General features: G+C 34.9%; 1 protein-coding gene across 2 annotated transcripts in view; it reads left to right on the plus strand.

Moving 5' to 3' along the window:
* The first annotated feature begins 657 nt into the window (after window positions 1-657).
* Window positions 658-19603, plus strand: part of LOC125674805 (alcohol dehydrogenase [acceptor]-like) — a 47716-nt gene continuing 28770 nt past the window's right edge. For both annotated transcript variants that reach the window (XM_048912106.2, XM_048912107.2), the window contains exons 1-2: window positions 658-749; window positions 1173-1377. In XM_048912106.2, the coding sequence (XP_048768063.2) occupies window positions 1263-1377 (115 nt within the window). In that variant the 5' untranslated portion in view covers window positions 658-749; window positions 1173-1262. The remainder of the gene's footprint in view (window positions 750-1172; window positions 1378-19603) is intronic.

Here is a 19603-nt window from a genome sequence, read left to right on the forward strand (position 1 = left end):
CAGTAAATAACGACAAAATATAGACATGAACTGCAAGATGTGTGCGTCGTGACGTACTTTTTCGTTGTGATCTCATATGGTGCGAAGTGCACAGAGATCATATGATATGGGCCTATTTAGGTTTTTTTTATAACGATAAAACTGTTCTGCTATATCCATAATAGAGTTTATGTCCAAAGTACTTTTAGAGTAAAAATGAATTATTTTTAAATATATAGCGTAAAACTATATGGGATCCGGGTTAGAATAGGTCCTCAGTACCCCTTGCTGGCCGTAATAGGCGACTAAATGGGGCGGTCTTTTCGGATGAGATCGCAAAAACCTAGGTTCCGTGTCACAGCAGGTGTGGCACGATAAAGATCCCTCCCTGCTCAAAGGCCGTAAGCGCCGAGCATAGGCCTAAATTTTGCAGCCCTTCACCGGCAGTAGTGACGTATCCTTTTTAGCCTAGTCATATATGGGTGAAACATTCTCGAGTGGGATGTTCAACAATAAAAAATCAATCACATCGGATTCAATACAAAATAAAGGCCTAATGCAGAAAGATCTTACTCAAACCACACAATCTAGTGAAAATAAGCATACACTCTTTGCATGTTATTTATAGAACCACCGAATAGCTGAGCTCATTGTTTACAAAACAAAGTCAAAGCTATTTTCAGAAAATAGCCGCGTTTCTGAGAAGTTAAAACGAAAGTGAGCCGTTCTAGGGACTTTAAAAATTGTGTTCAATTGTGTTTCAGATTTGTGTAAACTTTTTATTGTTTATTTAATAAATGTGTAAACTTTAAACCATTGTTTTTTTCTTCTTTAGAATATAACTGGGGGGAAATATCTAAACTTGTATACACACGCCGACTTCCAGAAAATCAAAAGGAAAATCAAAACGTTCACACGCTATCTCCTCAGATTTCCCACCTGGGCAGCTAGACCCCCCCCCCCCCCCCCACCTGACCAGCTTTAACCCCGCTGACCCCTACACTCATGTGAATACCTCCACTCCAAACTGCACTCCGTTGAACCCCCTATAAAACCTGCACTCAAAACTGCACTCAGTTGAACCCCTTATCGAGCCACTTTTAATATTGACATTTGTGCATACTTTCAAAAGACCAGAAAATATCCACATGTTTTGTAATAAAAAAAAAAAAAAGAAAAAAAAAAAAAAAGAGGTAATATTTGGATTTTAAAGGTGACCTACAAATCTTCCAGAGGGAAACGACGAATTGATATTTTGATCTTCAAGGAAGGTGCATTTAAATATGGGTTTGAAAGACTTCATAATAATTTTTCTTTTAGCAGTTATATATGACCAAAACAACCGAAAATACCCGGCGGACCTCACTCTACTCAACACGACCTATGATTACATTATAGGTAAGTTGATCTTTGCTTTATATATCTAGAATAAGGATTCTTGTGTATCATCAAACGCCACCACTTTTCTTGGATGTGAGCTTCGTTGTAATATGTGCATAACGCTACATTAATCCTTGCATATTCATTAAATCACTGGCAAAATATGTGTGTCCGTCCGTCCGTCTGTAACTTAGTGATCCGGACTTTTCCCTCACCATACTTTGATTTAGATAGCTGGAAATTTGGTATGTAAAACTTATACGGTACCAATTTTGATGCACCAGATGCGCATTTCGACAAATAATTTCTCTTCAGTGATGCTCAACCGAAATGTTTGAAATTTTAGAGCTAAATATAGCCAAAAACAGCGTGCCAAAAATGTGGAGCCAAATTCGTCCAAGGATAAGAGCTATGCATGAGGGAGATAATCCTTAATTTTGAAATGAATTTCTAAATTTTGTAACAGCAATTAAATATACATCCGTATTTTCAAGCTAGTAACGAAGTACTTAGCTACTGGGCTGTAGAGACCCTCGGGGACTAACAGTCCACCAGCAGAGGCCTCGACCCAGGGGTCATAATGTAAAACTTATACGGTACCAATTTTGATGCACCAGATGCGCATTTCGACAAATAATGTCTCTTCAGTGATGCTCAACCGAAATCTTTGAAATCCGAAATAACTATGAAGTATGTGGCTTAACATATATGTGTTTACAGATCAACTTTGACGTATAGTACATCGTCATAATGGCTGATTTTTTATAAAAAACATTAATAACAATATAAATATCAGCAATATTTGTATGTATTCCTTTTAAGCTTGATTGCCTATCTGGGCAGCCTGGCGACTGCTGAAGTTCAGCTGAACTGTAGATAGCGGGTTTGAATCTGGCAGAGGTTTTCAAATTTTTAAAATTACTTTCTACTAAAACTTCATTCTTTGACTAAATAAAGTAAATTTGAAAGTTTTCAATTTCAATATATTGTTGTACATATCCTCTACTTTTCATCCATATGTAACGGACAGTATATAAGGCATTTCTACTGCCTCGCTAGTAGGGTAGCTTTTCTAGTGATGTAGTGTAGTCTCATGATCTCACTAGTTAAAACAAAGTACTGAAAGCCGGGCCTATGTACAGAACTGGGAACAGGGAAAGTATCAAAGGAAACGAAGTTTGAAATGTGTTGTGAATCCTGTAAATATTATCAATTTCATGTAAGATTCTGATCTATATGTTCCCTGGCCATGTTCATTTTGAAAACCTGACCCTTGAGAGTTTTCACTCGACTCTAAATGAAATGGTACAGAAAACATAATATTTTCCATCTCACTATATGACTGTGAATTTAATGAACCAATGTATGTGGTAAAAGTTTCAGTAAATGGGATATTTTTACTCTAATTACATATAATATATATCAATGTCTGTTGTAATATTTTCAGTCTTTGCAATTTACTGAAATGAATACTCCAATGTCAACTTAATGTGACCTGGGACTTCTAATTTAGGATGCTTTTCTATATATGTGTGTAGATTTTCACATATAGATGTTTTTTGTGGGTTTTTTTCATCATCCTCATTGAAATGCTCACGGGTAGCTGAAAATCATCGCTAACCTAATAAGCTCTCATGTAGCGCAGCAGTAATTGCGAATATTTGTCAGTTGTTTCCCCTATTTCAAACATAGGTGGCGCAAGACTCGTTTACGTCCTTGTTGACTTCCGGTGTACATAAGATTTATGAGAAATTGTAAGGTATTTGTTGTGCAAATAGGGAGCGGGGGTAGAATTCCCGAGATATGAAGCTTTTAAAAAATTCAACTGGTTCATTGCCATCATATGTGACAGCGACAACGATCGTTTTAAGTTCCACTCAGCGTCGTGCGCTATAAACTTCAGTCTTCAGTTCAGTCCACGTCCGACTACACAGATATCTGACAGATGACGACTTTATTGCAGAAAGTATTTACGGGGGATTAAACATTTGCTCTGTAGATCGTAATATTCTGCATAAATGTTTTATGCTGAAATTTTATCTATCCTTAGTGATACAGTCATCAATGATCTTATAATTTTATGAACCCCCCCCCCCCCTTCTAGACTAGATCTATAATCGAACAGGGGAAATTTGAGTCATCAATATATAAACGAAGTATGGTACAAAAATATATTTCAGATGTCATTTAAAAATTAATTTTAGAGTTAACCAAGGTAATCAAAATATGAATGAACGCGATTGCTACCAGCACCCCCCCCCCCCCCCCTCCCCTCGGTACGACGACGCGACTGTAATGGAGGGGTGGCTATAATTAGACTGTAACTGTAAGGCAGTGAATATTCCTAGGTCTTGTTTTCGTTTTTGATGACTGGATTGTAAATTAATTTCAACACTTTACTTTCATTGTTAATTTTGTTATAATTCAAAAAGTGTTGTAAATTATTGTTTGAATTTCAGGGAAAACGAGTCTGGATTCTTCAATAGTCAATACGTATGGAATTAATCAAAATATGGGATGATATTGTCAAACTTTCATAACTTATCAAAGTTTGCATTATCATAGTTATGTTGTTATGTCATGTTTATCAACTGACCCACGGACAGTCCTAGCCTATTTTAACTGTTGGCGCAAACCAGAAGAAAAATGCATCTCAAGAGATTAAGATATTTCTGAATTTTTTAGAAATAAAATTTGAATCATATCTACTTTTATCAAAATTAAATGCAAATTCATAAAGTTATAAATTTATCCAAGTGAAGTAAATACAAATTCACTGTCATATATACAATGTTGTGTTTATATAAAAGCCACACACAGGCCTATTGTTCTTTGTGGTTTTTTATTTTTAAAAAATCAATGCATTGCGTTTTTCATTATTCACTTGTAACTTATATTTCAATCTGAAGTATGAACATTCAATTTGACCTTCAAATTGAAAAGTGTACTACATTTTGTTAAGTGATGTATTTTAGTATAAAATCATTCATATCATAAACTGTCATGGTACATATAAACATGATAAATCCTTATACATGAAAGTAAACACGGGTCAAATTATGTAGGCCTACATCAGTTTCCTGCAACACCATGGACAAACGTCATTTGGATACAACCATTCCTATACGCAGGATCCGATACAGTCGTGCTTTTCACGCAGAGTACAACCAACTCATAGTATATCAAGCATAGTATATGGATGGAGACGTGAATTTAGAAGTTGAAAGAAAGCTTGAACTTCCGTCTATATTGCAATCCAAATTGTAATATTCAATTAAAATGTAGAAACTCGAAATTTTGAATCATTATTGTACACCTAGCATATGGGGTAGTAAAATTTATTTGACCTGCCAATTTTTATGCTCTCGCTTGCCCTATAATATGGACTAATAAAAAGTTAATCGCAAGGACTGTTTTCCTACCGTGACGTCATCACGTAAGTGATATAAGTTAAAACACGCAAATAAACTTTTAAAGAGAAGTTATACATATACATTCACTATTACTACACATTTTAACAGTTTAATAATAGAAATTCAGAGATATATGGATATATTTGATAATTGATATTCTTAATCCTCGATCGAGAGAGAGAGAGAGAGAATGGGGGGGTGGGGGGTGTCCGCATCTTATTGTTTTAAACATATGCAATTCAACAACTTATAAAGAATTCTGATGTATTGTATATTATATATTCAACCAAAACTACTGTTTAAGCATGTAAACTTAATTATGAAGTAGTTTATAATGAAAAACGTTCAATGTGTATTGAATGTCTTTATTTAATCGATGTGACAGAGAAAATTCGGTTGCAGCTGAAACTCTCAAAGTGATTTCCTTTCCGCCCAAAGAGTCTTGCAATGCGTTTTCTAAGTTCGTCTCTAAGCGCAGTGAGGTCCTACGAACCGTAATCCGCCATCGTTACTAAATATTCAACAACTTTATAATCTAAATGTGTCCTTCCGACGCTCTCTTAAACTTGAGGTTAGAAACGCCTTGGACGTTAACGGATCGTGCGCCACCTGTAATCAAGGGCGAGTAATTTGAAGTTTTATTTGCCATTGTAAGATATTTAAACGATGCGCAAATAAATTAAACAATATCATTATCAGACGGACTTGTGCAGAACTCATAAATTCACCATTTCATTTCAATGAACAATCAAGATTAATCAAAGATTATATTAAGTTTATTCGATTACATAACATTTATAGTTATATCTTCACTCACACAACTCATTCATACATTAACAATACATTTAAGTAATTAAAAATATAATCAAAGTATCATCAGAACTTAAACCTAAAACCACCCAAATGTAATAGGGCTGGGTAAAGGGGAGTAACTCTAATTAAGTTAATAATCCCGTTATGAGAACATTTCATTGAATGTAAACAGGATTGAAGACCATGTTGTGAACTGAGTTAAATTACTCACTTGTTCACTATGGTTAACCTATGATACACTTAAATATTTATTAAGTTCAAATCACCAACATGTGGACGTACAGTTCAATTACTGCATAGTCCACTATGGTTAACCTATTTCCATATGTAAATAAAAACTAAACCACTCGTGCATATCACAGTTTATTTACTGTCTTGATATACATATGGTTGAATCCTAACTTATTTATTAATAAATTCCAGAAGGAAAAATATCATTAAAATATAACTAAAAATTTACTAAAAATATACGAATTGACATTTAACTTATCCAAAAATAATTCTCAATCAAAAATACTTAAATTTTCAATCATTTCCAAAATTAATAAACTTGCGAAAAATTTACTAAATGAATAACTACTCACGGAAATAACATCTTGCAGTTAAATCACCGCATCAGTCGTTATATACCGATCATTTAAATAAATAAAATCTAATCCTAAAGATAAAATAGATAAATAAATAAAAAAAAAAAAAATAAAATAAAAAAATAAATTTGGAACAACGAAACGTACCAACTATTCTCAATAGACCAAAGGTGAAAAGGTAAGGTCTCTCACCAAAGCTGCGGTATTTATACTAATTACCAAACGATCAAAAGATCAGCGGGAAATATCGATTATCGATCATGGGACTAAATCACGATACCTGATAGGATCACTACTAAAAAAAAATCGTTTTTGCTTAAACACCACCTATCGGATGATATAAAGACATCAATCGATAACCGATAAATTCATCATTTACATCACTTTTTCATTCATAATAAGTAACATAAAATAGAATAAATTTACAGTCAAAACATTCAATGTTCTAAATACTAAACAGCTTTCTCTCAATCATTTCTACAATACGCCATGTTAATTCAAGTATTACCGACACCAAATCACCAATATTTAACAATAAATTTATCGACTACACATCAGTCGCGTGCTAAACCGGAAACGAGCAGACAGAAAAACATGTGTTTACATATCCTGGTGTCACCGGTTTTCGATAGTGCAGTACTATTTTTATATATTTAATATATTCAGCAATTATTTCTCACCTGAATTTTATCTGTTCTAATCAATTAACTCTATCTAATGAATATATGCTGTTTTTTGTTTAAAACTATCAAAATCCAGGTAGCATTTCAACTTTCGTTAGATCCGCCATAATCAAATTTGTTTTGACTGACGTCACCTATTTTCGATAGTAAGTATGGCGCGCTGTTAGTGTTAAAACAACATTAAATAGAATGATTCTTTTATTCTTATTTTTTCGACCAAATTGATTACATTAAATAATGAACAAATAAAGCAACTTCAAACAATTATAAATAGTGGTGAAGGTCCTGAAGACACACACCGAATGTTATTACGCCCATTTATCATATTTTAAAGTTGTCTAGGGGACTTGGAAACATTTGGCAGTAACAATTCAGCATGGACACTCATTCCATATTTTATCGACTGGAAAGCATTGCCCAAGGCCTCTGGATCATCATTCTTATAATTTCCTCTCTGGATGGAAAATATCTGCAAAGAAATAAACAAGAAATCAATAAAAACAAATTTTAAAACAGAGAATTTTTTAAAAAACGTATGGTAATATGACTATAATGCGTTTCCATACTGTTCTCTTGAACCGATAGTTCACCCAAAGAGAGGCTTATCTATTTTTAGAACACAGCATTGAGTTTATTATCAGACGACAGCATAGGTGAAGAGGACGCTGTTTTCGACGGAAAATAATAAGATTTTCATTGTGGTTTTTTTGGCATTGGGAATAATGGCGTTTTCAGAATAGATGCACACAGAATTGTAGTCTTACCTCTTTGAAAAGCGTAATTCTCGATCTTTTTGGCTATCTGACACTTCTTGTTACTGACGCTGATTTTGGGAAAAACATTCCGAAAAATGACATTACAATTATCGAATGATCGTTAAGAATAATAACCTATCGAAATTAGGATACTATCGAAAATAGGTAACGGCACAATACGTGATACAGACTTCAACATACAGTTTCTCCGGCCGTATCACTCAGGTAACACATTAATACTTGGATCAAACATGTTTATACATCAACTACAACTAAATAATACCATTCATATCATTAATCAAGACGTAATAAAAAAAATGAACATGTATTCGTGCACAGTCCGAATTTCCTCGACATTGTTTACATTCATACTTATATTCTACCACTAGCTTTCTAGGGTTCTACGCCATATCGTAACTCAAAAATATTAAGTAAAATAGATCGTTAGCATCTAATCTAGTTAATCATAAATACTGGATGTATGAAAACTGCATCAACCCGCTCCAGATCACCACAATGTACAATAACATATTACAGTCATTGACTCTATTCAATAGAAAAATCAACCCGCTCCAAGTATATAACAAAAATAGTGAAATATTACAGTCATTGATTCAGTAAGGTTTATCTACCACTGTTATGGATGAAACAATAAGTTACACTGCGTCATATAACATTACTGTAATAAACTAAAAAGAAGGAGGGGGGGGGGGTACATTCATTACAGTCATCATCATCATAACTGACATAGTTTCTCTACATTTACGCACTTCAGAAAGTAAGGGGAAAAGATAGTAGAAATTGCGCTGCGCTCTTTGCAGTAAATTTTCTTTGGTTTGTTTAAGACAATTATACTGAATTTCTCTAGGTGACAATGAAGCTGCTAATGTTCGGAGATGAACATAAATCTCGGATAAATTCTCAAAATAAGAATACATTTTCCAGACTCGAATGGCAAATCACTGATATTTCTAGCATGGGGATAAAAGAAATATTACTTTGAATTGTGGATTACTATTCCAACTGCTGTTCCAACACGTACAAAAACACGTGTCATCAGCTTGGAAGAAATTTCATGACAAATGCAATCTCCAATGACAATGACGGCCAATCTCCTGTAAAATCTGGGGGAAATGAATCCACTTAATGGTGAAATTAATAGAAATAAAACACAATTGGCAACACATTGCCTCCCCTATATGAATTAGAAGATATCAAATACACATGCATCCCCTTGATGATAGTCAGTACTGCATAAAACTCTTAAACTTAATTTTCTTTCCAAGTGTATTGAAAATCCGTAATATTCACTTTGTTCATTTTCATTCAGTATTTATTCCTTCTCCAAATTTTGTCCATATATATTCAGTAGGCTACACATTCTTTAAATTTCTATTCTTTCTTCAAGTATTTCGTTCTCCAGGATTATTTAAAAAACTGTTTTTGTTAATTATCAAAGATGAAATGCAGAAAATAACTACGGGGAATCACCCAATGAAATGATGACTACTCAACATATATTTTGTAAGTTTATTGGCGATGATTGGCCATGACTGCTTATAAATATGGGAGCCAGGCATTAATTCTTGCCTTATTCCCCAAAACAAACAAACTATTTGAGCCCTGGGAACAGATGCTCAGATTGCTTGCTCACCTAGTCCATAATAGAAAACTCAAAATGTAAATTGATGTAAAGTTAACATAGAAGCACCACTGGTAAGCCAGAATGCCGCCACGAGACGATGCTGTGCATCGTCTGCGCCACCAGTGTACATTCATCATAGCGGATATATTAGATACAAGTATGACAGACTATGACCAAATTAATCATAGCGCAGCCATGACCCTTCTTCCCCGGTTTTAGGAGATGCAAACACAGTTGGATCAGACAAAAATGTATGCAAAGCTTGCTGTAATCTGTACAAAAGCAAGTCATTCCCGAGATTAGAAAAGTGAACTTTGTCTGACGAGAATAGATCAGGACAATATGAACGTAGCCCAGGGTATCTAATGTATTTTCCACCCGACCTCTTTAAAAAGGATGCCACATCCATATATATCCGATTCCCGACTTTCTCTAAAGTCTAACTCTTCACATGATCCCTCTCACCCCTCCATTCACCCCAAGACAAAATATGAGACCAAACTAATGTAGTGGATGGCAAGATTTTTGAAAGATGCTGCAGTGTTTTTATTATGTTAAACCTAAATTCAATGGACTTTCCCTCTTGCATTGGGATATTATTGCTCCTACATTGTTAAAGTAAAATTTCGGGTGGGTCTTCCAACCGAAGCAGCAATTTAACTTTTTTATAAACTTGCCCCAACCTCATGCCCCCTTGTCCTTGCCAGAAAATGGATGCATTGAGTCTATATCTAACTGCAGGCTGGTACCAAAGAGAGACTGTCTTGCATGACAAAAAGCATGTTTAACAATGGATGACCCGACGATGCAGATTCTTCTCTGCTCTAAAATGATTCATAAACAAACTAACATTAAAAAGACAAAACAACTAATATATTTGGATGAACTAATTCCTAATATAATTACGCAAGTATTGATATTTCCATCTACCTTCTGTAGCAATATACTGCTCACTAGCTCCGGAAGTCCATGCGTTAGAGGCTGCACCTATACCGAACGAGTGCGTTTTGTACGCCCTACTGTCTAGCCTCAACTCTTGGATTAACATATTGAAAACTGATACAACCCGGTATGTGGTCACAGGGCTTCCTGACAGGTGACCAAAAAAATGCTTCCTTACGATTAGGTCTTAACTCTAAATATAGTCGAATGAAAAAGACAGGACAAATGGTCTTGTGAGCAGGTTTTAAGTGAATCACTACCCCCTTGTCCTCCTGGTCAGATTTTGAATGTTGTAGAAGAATCCTGACGGTATTGTCGTGTGGCGAGTATAGAACATTTTGAGCTTGAATGGCATGGCCTGCATCATGTTTACTGTTCTGGACTAACTCCCCCATTCGGAACCCCCCCCCCCCCCCCAAATGCTGTCACAAATATGGTTGAGAATAGTGTGGATTCATAATATGACTGGCATATCTTTGGAAGTGTCTGAACCATGGCAATTAAAATGGCCAAGGTGATTGGTTTCCTTCCTTCATTGTGTAGGTTACTACGACTAAAGCCCAATAAGACTTTCTTGAGTAAAAATGACTGTGTATAGTGTCAGGAAAACCGTGTAATTTGTTGTAGTAAGAAATGCCTGCAATGTAGGATTTTACTGTGTTGGATGAAAACTTCGTGAGGGATAGGTATGACACAAATTCAACCAAAGTTGCAGGAGATGGGGGCCAGACTTGCTTTGGGAGATAACTAGTACGATATGGAGAGCCAAAGAGTTCAATATTCTATCTTTGTAATTATGTATTTGTTGTTACTAAATGCGCCATTGGTTCAATGTAAAATAGAAAAATGTTAATCGCTATCTTGACATTTGTAGTACATAACGGTATATTCTTTATTTGAATGGCGTAAGATGTAAAGGAATGTAATGTCTGTGTAGATGCGTAACAAGTGAATGCGTTATTTATTCAATGTAAATTTGAAATTAGATCTTCGTCATCCGTATTTGAGCATTTGCACATTGCAGTTGCGATTTACATTAAAAAATTTTGGTAATCCGTCCGATGATAGTTCGACATTCGAATTTGCTCATTCGTTTACTGCATTTCAACATTTGTTCGTTGTTTTACCATTATGACGACAGAGGGCGCGCGCTACATCGAATCTTTTGGGAAACAAACTATAGAATCATATTGGAGGACCAGTTTATGTGACATTTCCTCGGAGCTATTATTTTCCCGGCCTTTCGAAGTCCGGGGTAATTTTTTTTATTTTGTGCAAGGAAGATATTTTGATAAGCAAATTCATATCATATTTTTACTATGAGTTTCATTCCTTCTGTTTATCATAAGTAGAGTTTCTTCTCCGACGATGTACTGATTAATAGAAAAATTCGATTATCTAATCGAAATGGCCCCCGATTATAGATAATCTATTATAATTTTTGATAATCGATTAATCAAAATATGACTTAAAGTAATTTATTCTCATGCTTTCTTGATTTATTTTCTGTGAATGTAACTAATTCATAAGTATTAATTTGATAAATGAATCCAATGATAAAAAATACATAAAAAATGCATTTCAGAAATCGCTCCAAATTCTTTACCAATTCATTCTTCATTCAATAATAAACAAATTTAATACTTGAAATTAATCGATTATTAATCAATTATAGTGCGTCCAATTATACTGATAATCAATCATGAAAACATATTCCGATGGTTCATCACTACGACTGTTTAAAAGGTTGGACACAATTCCCAAACAGGGCAATTGGTACACTAAAAATGGAATTGTTACTCTTTTTTTAGTGTAATTAACTGCATCATGGGATTTTCAGTTGTTTCCCCTCTATTCTCGTGTTTGCTTTGAGTAAAAAATCAAGCGCAAGAATACTTCTACATCCTCTAAATATTTAGAGTCTAGGAAGCGTATATTTACATATATGTACAAGGACTCTATATGTGGCCAACAAGGTTTTTAAATAACCTCTAACAGCTAGACTATGAAATAAAAAGATAATGTTTCTTTCTCTGCTTTAAACAGACAAAATGAGTGGTTTACAATAAAGAGGCTTGACAGAGCACAACTAGAACAATTTGTTTGACAAGAGAAAAGTATCTCAAATTAAACTATATCAAAATACCACCGGTAATGTTGATTAATGATACATTTTTAACAAAAATATAGGAGTTTTGAAATTGGGGTGTCTGAAATTGAGTTAGCTATCTTGTGGAGAGAAAAAGAAGGGGGTGATCAGATACGAAACAAGTGCTTGTGGAAATAATGTAAAATTCAAATCTAGACCATGACTCAGGCTACTGGTTTTATGGCCTGGCCTATTAAAAATTATGGAAAAATAGCCCGACTGGTCTATTACATAAAAACTTTAAATATGTTGCATTCAAGGTTGGCTGTCATTTAATGAAAACAACTGGTAAATGATAACTGATTCACTTTGTTTACAAATATAAAACCTATAGGCGTCGGAACCGGGAGGGGGGACTAGGGAGGGGCTTAGCCCCCCCCCCCCTCCATTTTTTATAGCAAAGATAGACATAATAGACATAATACCCCTCCCCCCCCCCCCCCAAACGACATAGAAACTTTTTTGTTGGTTTAGCCCTCCCCCCCTCCCCACTTTCCGACGCCTATGAAACCAGAATAGTTTTTGCGTGTTTTAGAATTCTTACCCAATGTACATATTAACTATTTAATATTGTGAATTACGTATTTCAGTGACAGCAATGCAAAAATGGTGGGGAAGGGGCGCGAAAACGAAAATCAATCCCAATCAAAGCAAATATGTACAAGAGTTCTTTGTCTCGCACAAATAAATGTAACGTCCCTGGTGGTATATGGTTACTAAATGGCATACACTGTTTGTTTAAAGTAAACTCATGGAAAAAATCAGTCCAGTCATCTATATTGATGCTTACAACAATGTTCTACACCAAGTCTCTGATCAAACTACTTCGACAGCACATTTTCAACGACTTTTAGCGCCAACCGGTTAATGTTGAGTGTGCTAGACACCCAAGTAGTCCCGAGTGTTAACTGGTCCTCCTATATGATTCTATAGTCTGTTTCCCAAAAGATACGATGTAGCGCGCGCCCTCTGTCGTCATAATGGTAGAACAAATTGCGCAAATGCGAATGTCGAACTAACATCGGACGGATTACCAAAACAAATTTACCACAACTCGCATAGGCTTAACAAACTACAATTGCAAATGCTCAACTACAGATGACGAAGATCCAATTTCAAATTTACATTGAATAAATAATGCATTCACTTGTTACGCATCTACACAAACATATATTCCATTTACATCTTACGCAATTCAAATGACGAATATACCGTTATGCACTACAGATGTCAAGATAACGATTAACATTTTTCTATTTTACATTGAACCGATGGCGCGTTTAGGAACAACAAATACATAATTACAAAGATAGAATATTGAACCCTTTGGCTTTCCATAAGTACAAAACACATGGTATGCCTTAACTGCAGAGTCTTACATTTTTTTGGTATTGGTTGACAAAGCACAATTTAGAAGCTCTTGGGATCTAAGCTGTAAATCATATGTAGAAATTATGGGGGTTGGGGGGTTGGTGATGATTGCGCATCGCCCTCTGGGTCCTGAAGCGCTTCCATTGCTGTTAGGAGTGAAAATCCGCTTTAATATTAATATAATTAAAGGGTTCAAGATTAGTTTCCTTGTTTTAATCGAGAACTCTTTAGCAATAGGAGAATAAGAATAGAGCAGCAGGGATCTGGCAAGGACATTTTGTACACAGGTGTTGCGCTGAATATGCGACATACAAGTACATGTAGTGGAGAAGACTGTAACGAAAGCAAAAGTTGTACTAGACAGGACCTGTTTTAATTTCTAGTTAACAGTGATAGTTGAACAGTTAAATCACTTATTTTAAGCGAACAGCAGTGTCACCTAAATGCACATTAATTGCTAGAACCTACTGAAGCTGAGAGTAAATTCCAAGACATGAATTATAAAGGACTGCGCCGAGATTCGGTGAAGGCGTCAGTCCAAATATTCAGCCAAGCCGAATCTCAGCCGAGATTACCTGACGTGCTCTATCTTGATAGAGTATGGTTTTTAAAGCACAACAAGTCATAGTGTATCATAAATAAAAACACAGCGATCATCAGAGGAAAACACCACAGCAATGATACAAAGCATTTTAAAGGGCCTCTAAAAATAACTAAAACATCTGTTTGAAATGTAAAGGAAAGATTGCAAAACTTCCAAAAACATATTGTGAATCACAAGCAGGATGTAAAGAAGAAGCACCACCAAAACAATCCATATCAAAACTGCTACGTATAAATTTATGACAATTACTTCGGTTAAGAATTGGGTCGCAATATCCGCATTTCGGGTACTATTTTCATCCCTTCTTTACAACGTTTACCCTCTCCTTGTTATTTTTGTTACAGTTACCGGTTCTCGTTCTTCACCAATTGCCAGTTCAACTAAACTTATGAAACATTCGCTTTTGTATTTTACATTTTCATGTACGTAAAAAGAAACCAGGAAAGTACTAGTTGATCCAAAGCTCCAAATTGTGTGTGGGGGTGGGGGGGGGGGGGGGGGGGGGGGGGGGGTAATGCTCCTGAAATTCAATTAATTGGTTCCTTAAATTTTATTGTTCCACTATGATTCAGTACTACTATATAAATCAAAGTACTGGAAGTACTGAAAATAGCTAGGCTTGGCTTGTAATGATGCTGTATGGATATACAAGTTATGCTAGTAATGATAATTAACATATCAAAACAAAATGTTCAATAATTTGCTGCAATTGCTAAGTGAAGGAAAGAATAAAATATTGGAAGTTTTGAACACTTTTCCAAAGAATTATAAATGGATGCTATACTAGTATTTAAGATAGGGATTTCCTTATGAAATATTTTTCATGAAATGGAAAAATGAAAATGCTTTATAGTAATTCATATTGTTGTTGGATTCAGTTCGATACTTATTGTAAAAATGATTTATAACGTAAATGGCCGCATTTTGCAGTGGTATACATATCATGCATAAAACGTTTGCTGGAATAAATTACAAATTCGTTTTGATATATGAAGAGCGCACCTTTTTATCAAATGACATCTTAGAAGAAGAATATTTGGTTTTTACTCAACACAATGTTACCCATCATCGCACGCCACGTAATGACGTGTACTCTCCTCTTCCCTTTTACCCGTGGCTCTCTGCGTGACAATTGCTAGTATCAAGGGGGTACTCTACATCGTCATAATGGCTGATTTCCTTTTAAAACATGTATGAAAATATAGATATCAATAATATTTGTTTACTCATTCATAAAATTATCGCCTAGCTGAGTAGCTCAGTAGGTTAGCACGTCGACTGCTGAACTGTAGATCGTGGGTTTGAGTCTAGCAGGGGGGGGGGGGGTTGATTTTTTTTCTTCAGATTGCTTTGTACTAAAACTGCATTTTTTGACTAAATAAAGTAAATTTGAAAGTTTTCAATTTCAAAATATTGTTGTGCATATCCTCCATTTTTTATCCATGTCAAATTTATCCGGTGTAGCATACCTACTTGATTATACAAATGTCACTAGTCTGTTAATGGATCAGATAAAGTTTTTCGTTTCTTACTTTTGTTCTTTTGTTTTTCAAGGAAGGTGGGTCGGGTGAAAATCTCATTATGTATGTAGTTCTCGCTAATACCTCTGTCAACGCAAGGTTGCAAGACCGTTAATTTTATCCTTAAAAAAGCAACCAATGATTTTTTTTTTTACACTAGATTAATGTGGATTGAATATAATATATGCAGCTAATATTTTTTGTTTAAATCGGGCAAATACATTAATTTCATCAAAATCAAAATTTTAGGAATTTCTTTACAAGCGGTAAAAACATTTCTTACGCAATACTTCGCGGTTTATAATGCGTAAACTGTCCCCACTTACTTTATATTGTATAAAACAAATGAAAATTACTTTCATTCCTTAAATGTGTTACAATATGATATTTCAGAAATATATATTACATGTATATCTATGTTAAGGTACAAGTAGTAAATTTGATTAGTGACGAAGATAATTATTGCTTTGACCTAGTTACCTAGAGATGATTGTTATCATTCGGGTTCTTTGTGTGTATATATAAGGAAGTACAGGGCCGCGTTCAAGATCGTAGCGGTTAGCCTAGCTGCTAGGCTAGATATCTAGGTCTATTGAACGCACTGTATGAATTAGCGCTTGTTATCCCTACGTAGGACTATAGCCTAGCACATCGTTCAAGATCGTAGCGCAACCGAGCCCTATGTAGCGGCTATCATCTTGAACGTAGCCCTGAAGTCGTTAAGCGGCAGAACGAAACCTATAATGGATGCTAGCCGGTTGCTCAACATATACTGTGTGATCTAATGGTCATAGGCTATTCAGGTATATATGAAGTAACGAATGTTACAATTAATTTAGATATTCTTTTATACAATGACCATAAATCTGAGTGAATTATTTACGTTTAGTAAATCAAAATCAATGTACAAGAACGCAACAATGTGTAATCTGAGGAAATAAACATTTTGGAATTTTTACACACTGTACCATATATACCGTATCACCAATTGAAATAGGAATTTGCCTACATTGGGCAAGTTATTTTAACGTAGCATGCCCAATGATCACCTCTCATGAAATTCGGCTTATATTTATTGCAGAAAAAGTTGCTACGAATTTTGTTGACGTTACGTTTTAAAAGAAAGAGAGAAAAAAAGCTAGTATGGTACAAGTCAATGCATGTGTGATATTTCTTAACGTTCAGATTCTTCAGGATAATAAAACTATCATGGACTGCTTAGCAGGGAAACATCACAAATTATCAGGTCCGAGTAGGGTTATCACTGTCAGCTAATCCGGTATTTGAAAGTAGCATTCGTACAGAAGGTGTGAAAATTGGCGGAGGCGATTGGAATGTGACAAAGGGGTGTTTATAATTTTTGTCTCTCAAAAATGTATGCAGTTTTCTTTTGGTTTAAAATTGAGGCAAATATAACAATCTAGTAATTGAAATAAGATGTAGAACCGATTTCATACTCACATACATAGTTGAAGAATCTGTTGATCATTACTGTAGTTAGTCATTATTTGTTTTATCTATTCATTTATATACTTGATTTATTTCTCGATCTATTTCAATCATATTTTGATTGCTTCTTTTTTGTTTTGTATTTTTCCTCCTTATCCAAGGTGACAGGATCTTATCGACTGGCTAATACGATGTCTACATGTACATGTATATGCCCCCCCCCCCCCCCCACACACACACACACACACACACCACACACACTGAGAATATGTTTTAGTCTTGTTTGACGAGAAATTTTTCTAAAATCATTTTCTCTGTTGTCATACACGCATATAAAAATGCATAGGTTTATTCAACATCTGTCTTTGAGAAGAAGCCTGGAATATACAAATTGCACATGTTTTAACGACACGCAGATTGAAGGTACAAAAATAGCGAAACAGACACAACCATTTCAATGAATTTGATAGAGCAATGGATCAATACAAGTTGAATAATCAATATTCCATGACGATACAAGCTTTGCATCTTTTATTTCCGAAGTTAAAAAAAATTAATTTGTTTTTATTCCAATGTGTTCATATGTCATTGAGCTGATAGGTGAAAATGAAATTACCGCGTCGTACATGTGCAATCATTTTAAAATGAATCATTGTCATTTCTTTCTCAACCTTTCTTAATATCTAGAATATTACCATTATACGGAAATCATTCCTTGTTTAAACTAATCCCAGGAAGAACCAAAGAATGCCGAAAAAATCAAAGCGTGCAGACTATGTCTTCCGTTTCGTGCAGACCGTTCCCAAAGCGTGTGAGCCACGCCTACAAAGTGGTCAGCATTTCGTGCGAAGCGTTCCGTACAAGCCGTTCACCGTTCCGTGCAGATCGTTCGGCGTTCCATGCAAACCACTCCGTGGAAGAATCGTTTCGTACCGTTCCGTGCAAGTGGTGTAGTAGTAAGTTTCAGGATATGTAGCATTCTTCAATTGAATTTAGGATACCATTAGTTCAATAGAAGAGAGCAATTTAATCCTTTTAGAGACAGCAACTATATGATTAAAAATATCTTTAACTCAACATATCCATAATTGAGTTAATGATCTCTTCAATTGAATTGTTGCTCTCTTTTAAAAGAAATTGATGTGCACTTTAATTCCTTATATTAAAAAAAAAAAAAAAACAACAAACAAACAAAAAAACCCAAAAAACTTTGTAAATAATTAAAGATATATTCAATTGAATTACAGAGACCATCAAATCATTTATACTGATCTCTAAAATAATTTTTGCGAGCATTTTTTCCCATCACATTGATGCTCTCAACAATTGAATTGATGAGGGTAATAATTCAATTGATGAGCGCATCAAATCAATTATTGTTCTCATCAATTTAATTGATGCGCGCATTTATTCAATTGATGATACCTTCAATTATTGAAGTTTATGTTGTGGCGCTCCATAAACCTATGTATGATGAATTAACAATAAAAATATTACATGTTTTGTTGGGTAAGATGTGAAATTGTCACCCCGCAAAAAAAACTGTTGTTGACCGAGGCGAATATTTTTGTTGTTGCTCTACTGAATGTTTAATTTAATAAAGACCTTCGTGCAAAACTACGGTGAACCATACGAGCAAATATCCTGTGCAGTTAACAATTATATGACTGTCACCGTCAGCATGTAAATGTCAACCATTGCTATGTACTATTACCCGGAGGGCGTGGTTTATTCACGCAGTGGGGAAATATTATATAAATATTGCATGTATTTGAGGGTAACATTGAAAATTTTTACCCCGAGAAAACCATTGTCAACCGAGGCGTAGCCGAAGTTGACAATGGTCTCTCGAGGGGTGAAAATTTCAATGTTACCATCAACTACATGCAATATTTGTTTTATTATACTGAATGTTATGTAAACTGGAAAGCAGAAAAACTTCCGTCTGTTGACATTTGATCAATCACTGTCATGCGATATAGTCTAGTCAACCTAGCAAATCACCTCAAAGTAATTGCAACAGAAACAAACTCGATGGAATGTAATAAACAAAAGCGCGATTAACAACATACAAAAAATCGGACAAAATCGGACAATGGGAAATATTTCAAATTTAGACGTAAATGTTTTAGTAAACCATCGATATTTTGTGATGTTTACGGCACACCGTACACGTAAAGGGGAGTAACTTAACTGTGACAGTCATCGGAATAAAGTTATACACGACGATCTAAAGTGCATGTAATAAAAAAAAAACGCGATTAAACAGCTAAACAGTTGTATTAAAAAGGTGATTTTAAGACCTTCTATATA

Source organism: Ostrea edulis, chromosome 3, assembly GCF_947568905.1.
Source record: "Ostrea edulis chromosome 3, xbOstEdul1.1, whole genome shotgun sequence".
Lineage (NCBI taxonomy): Eukaryota > Metazoa > Mollusca > Bivalvia > Ostreida > Ostreidae > Ostrea > Ostrea edulis.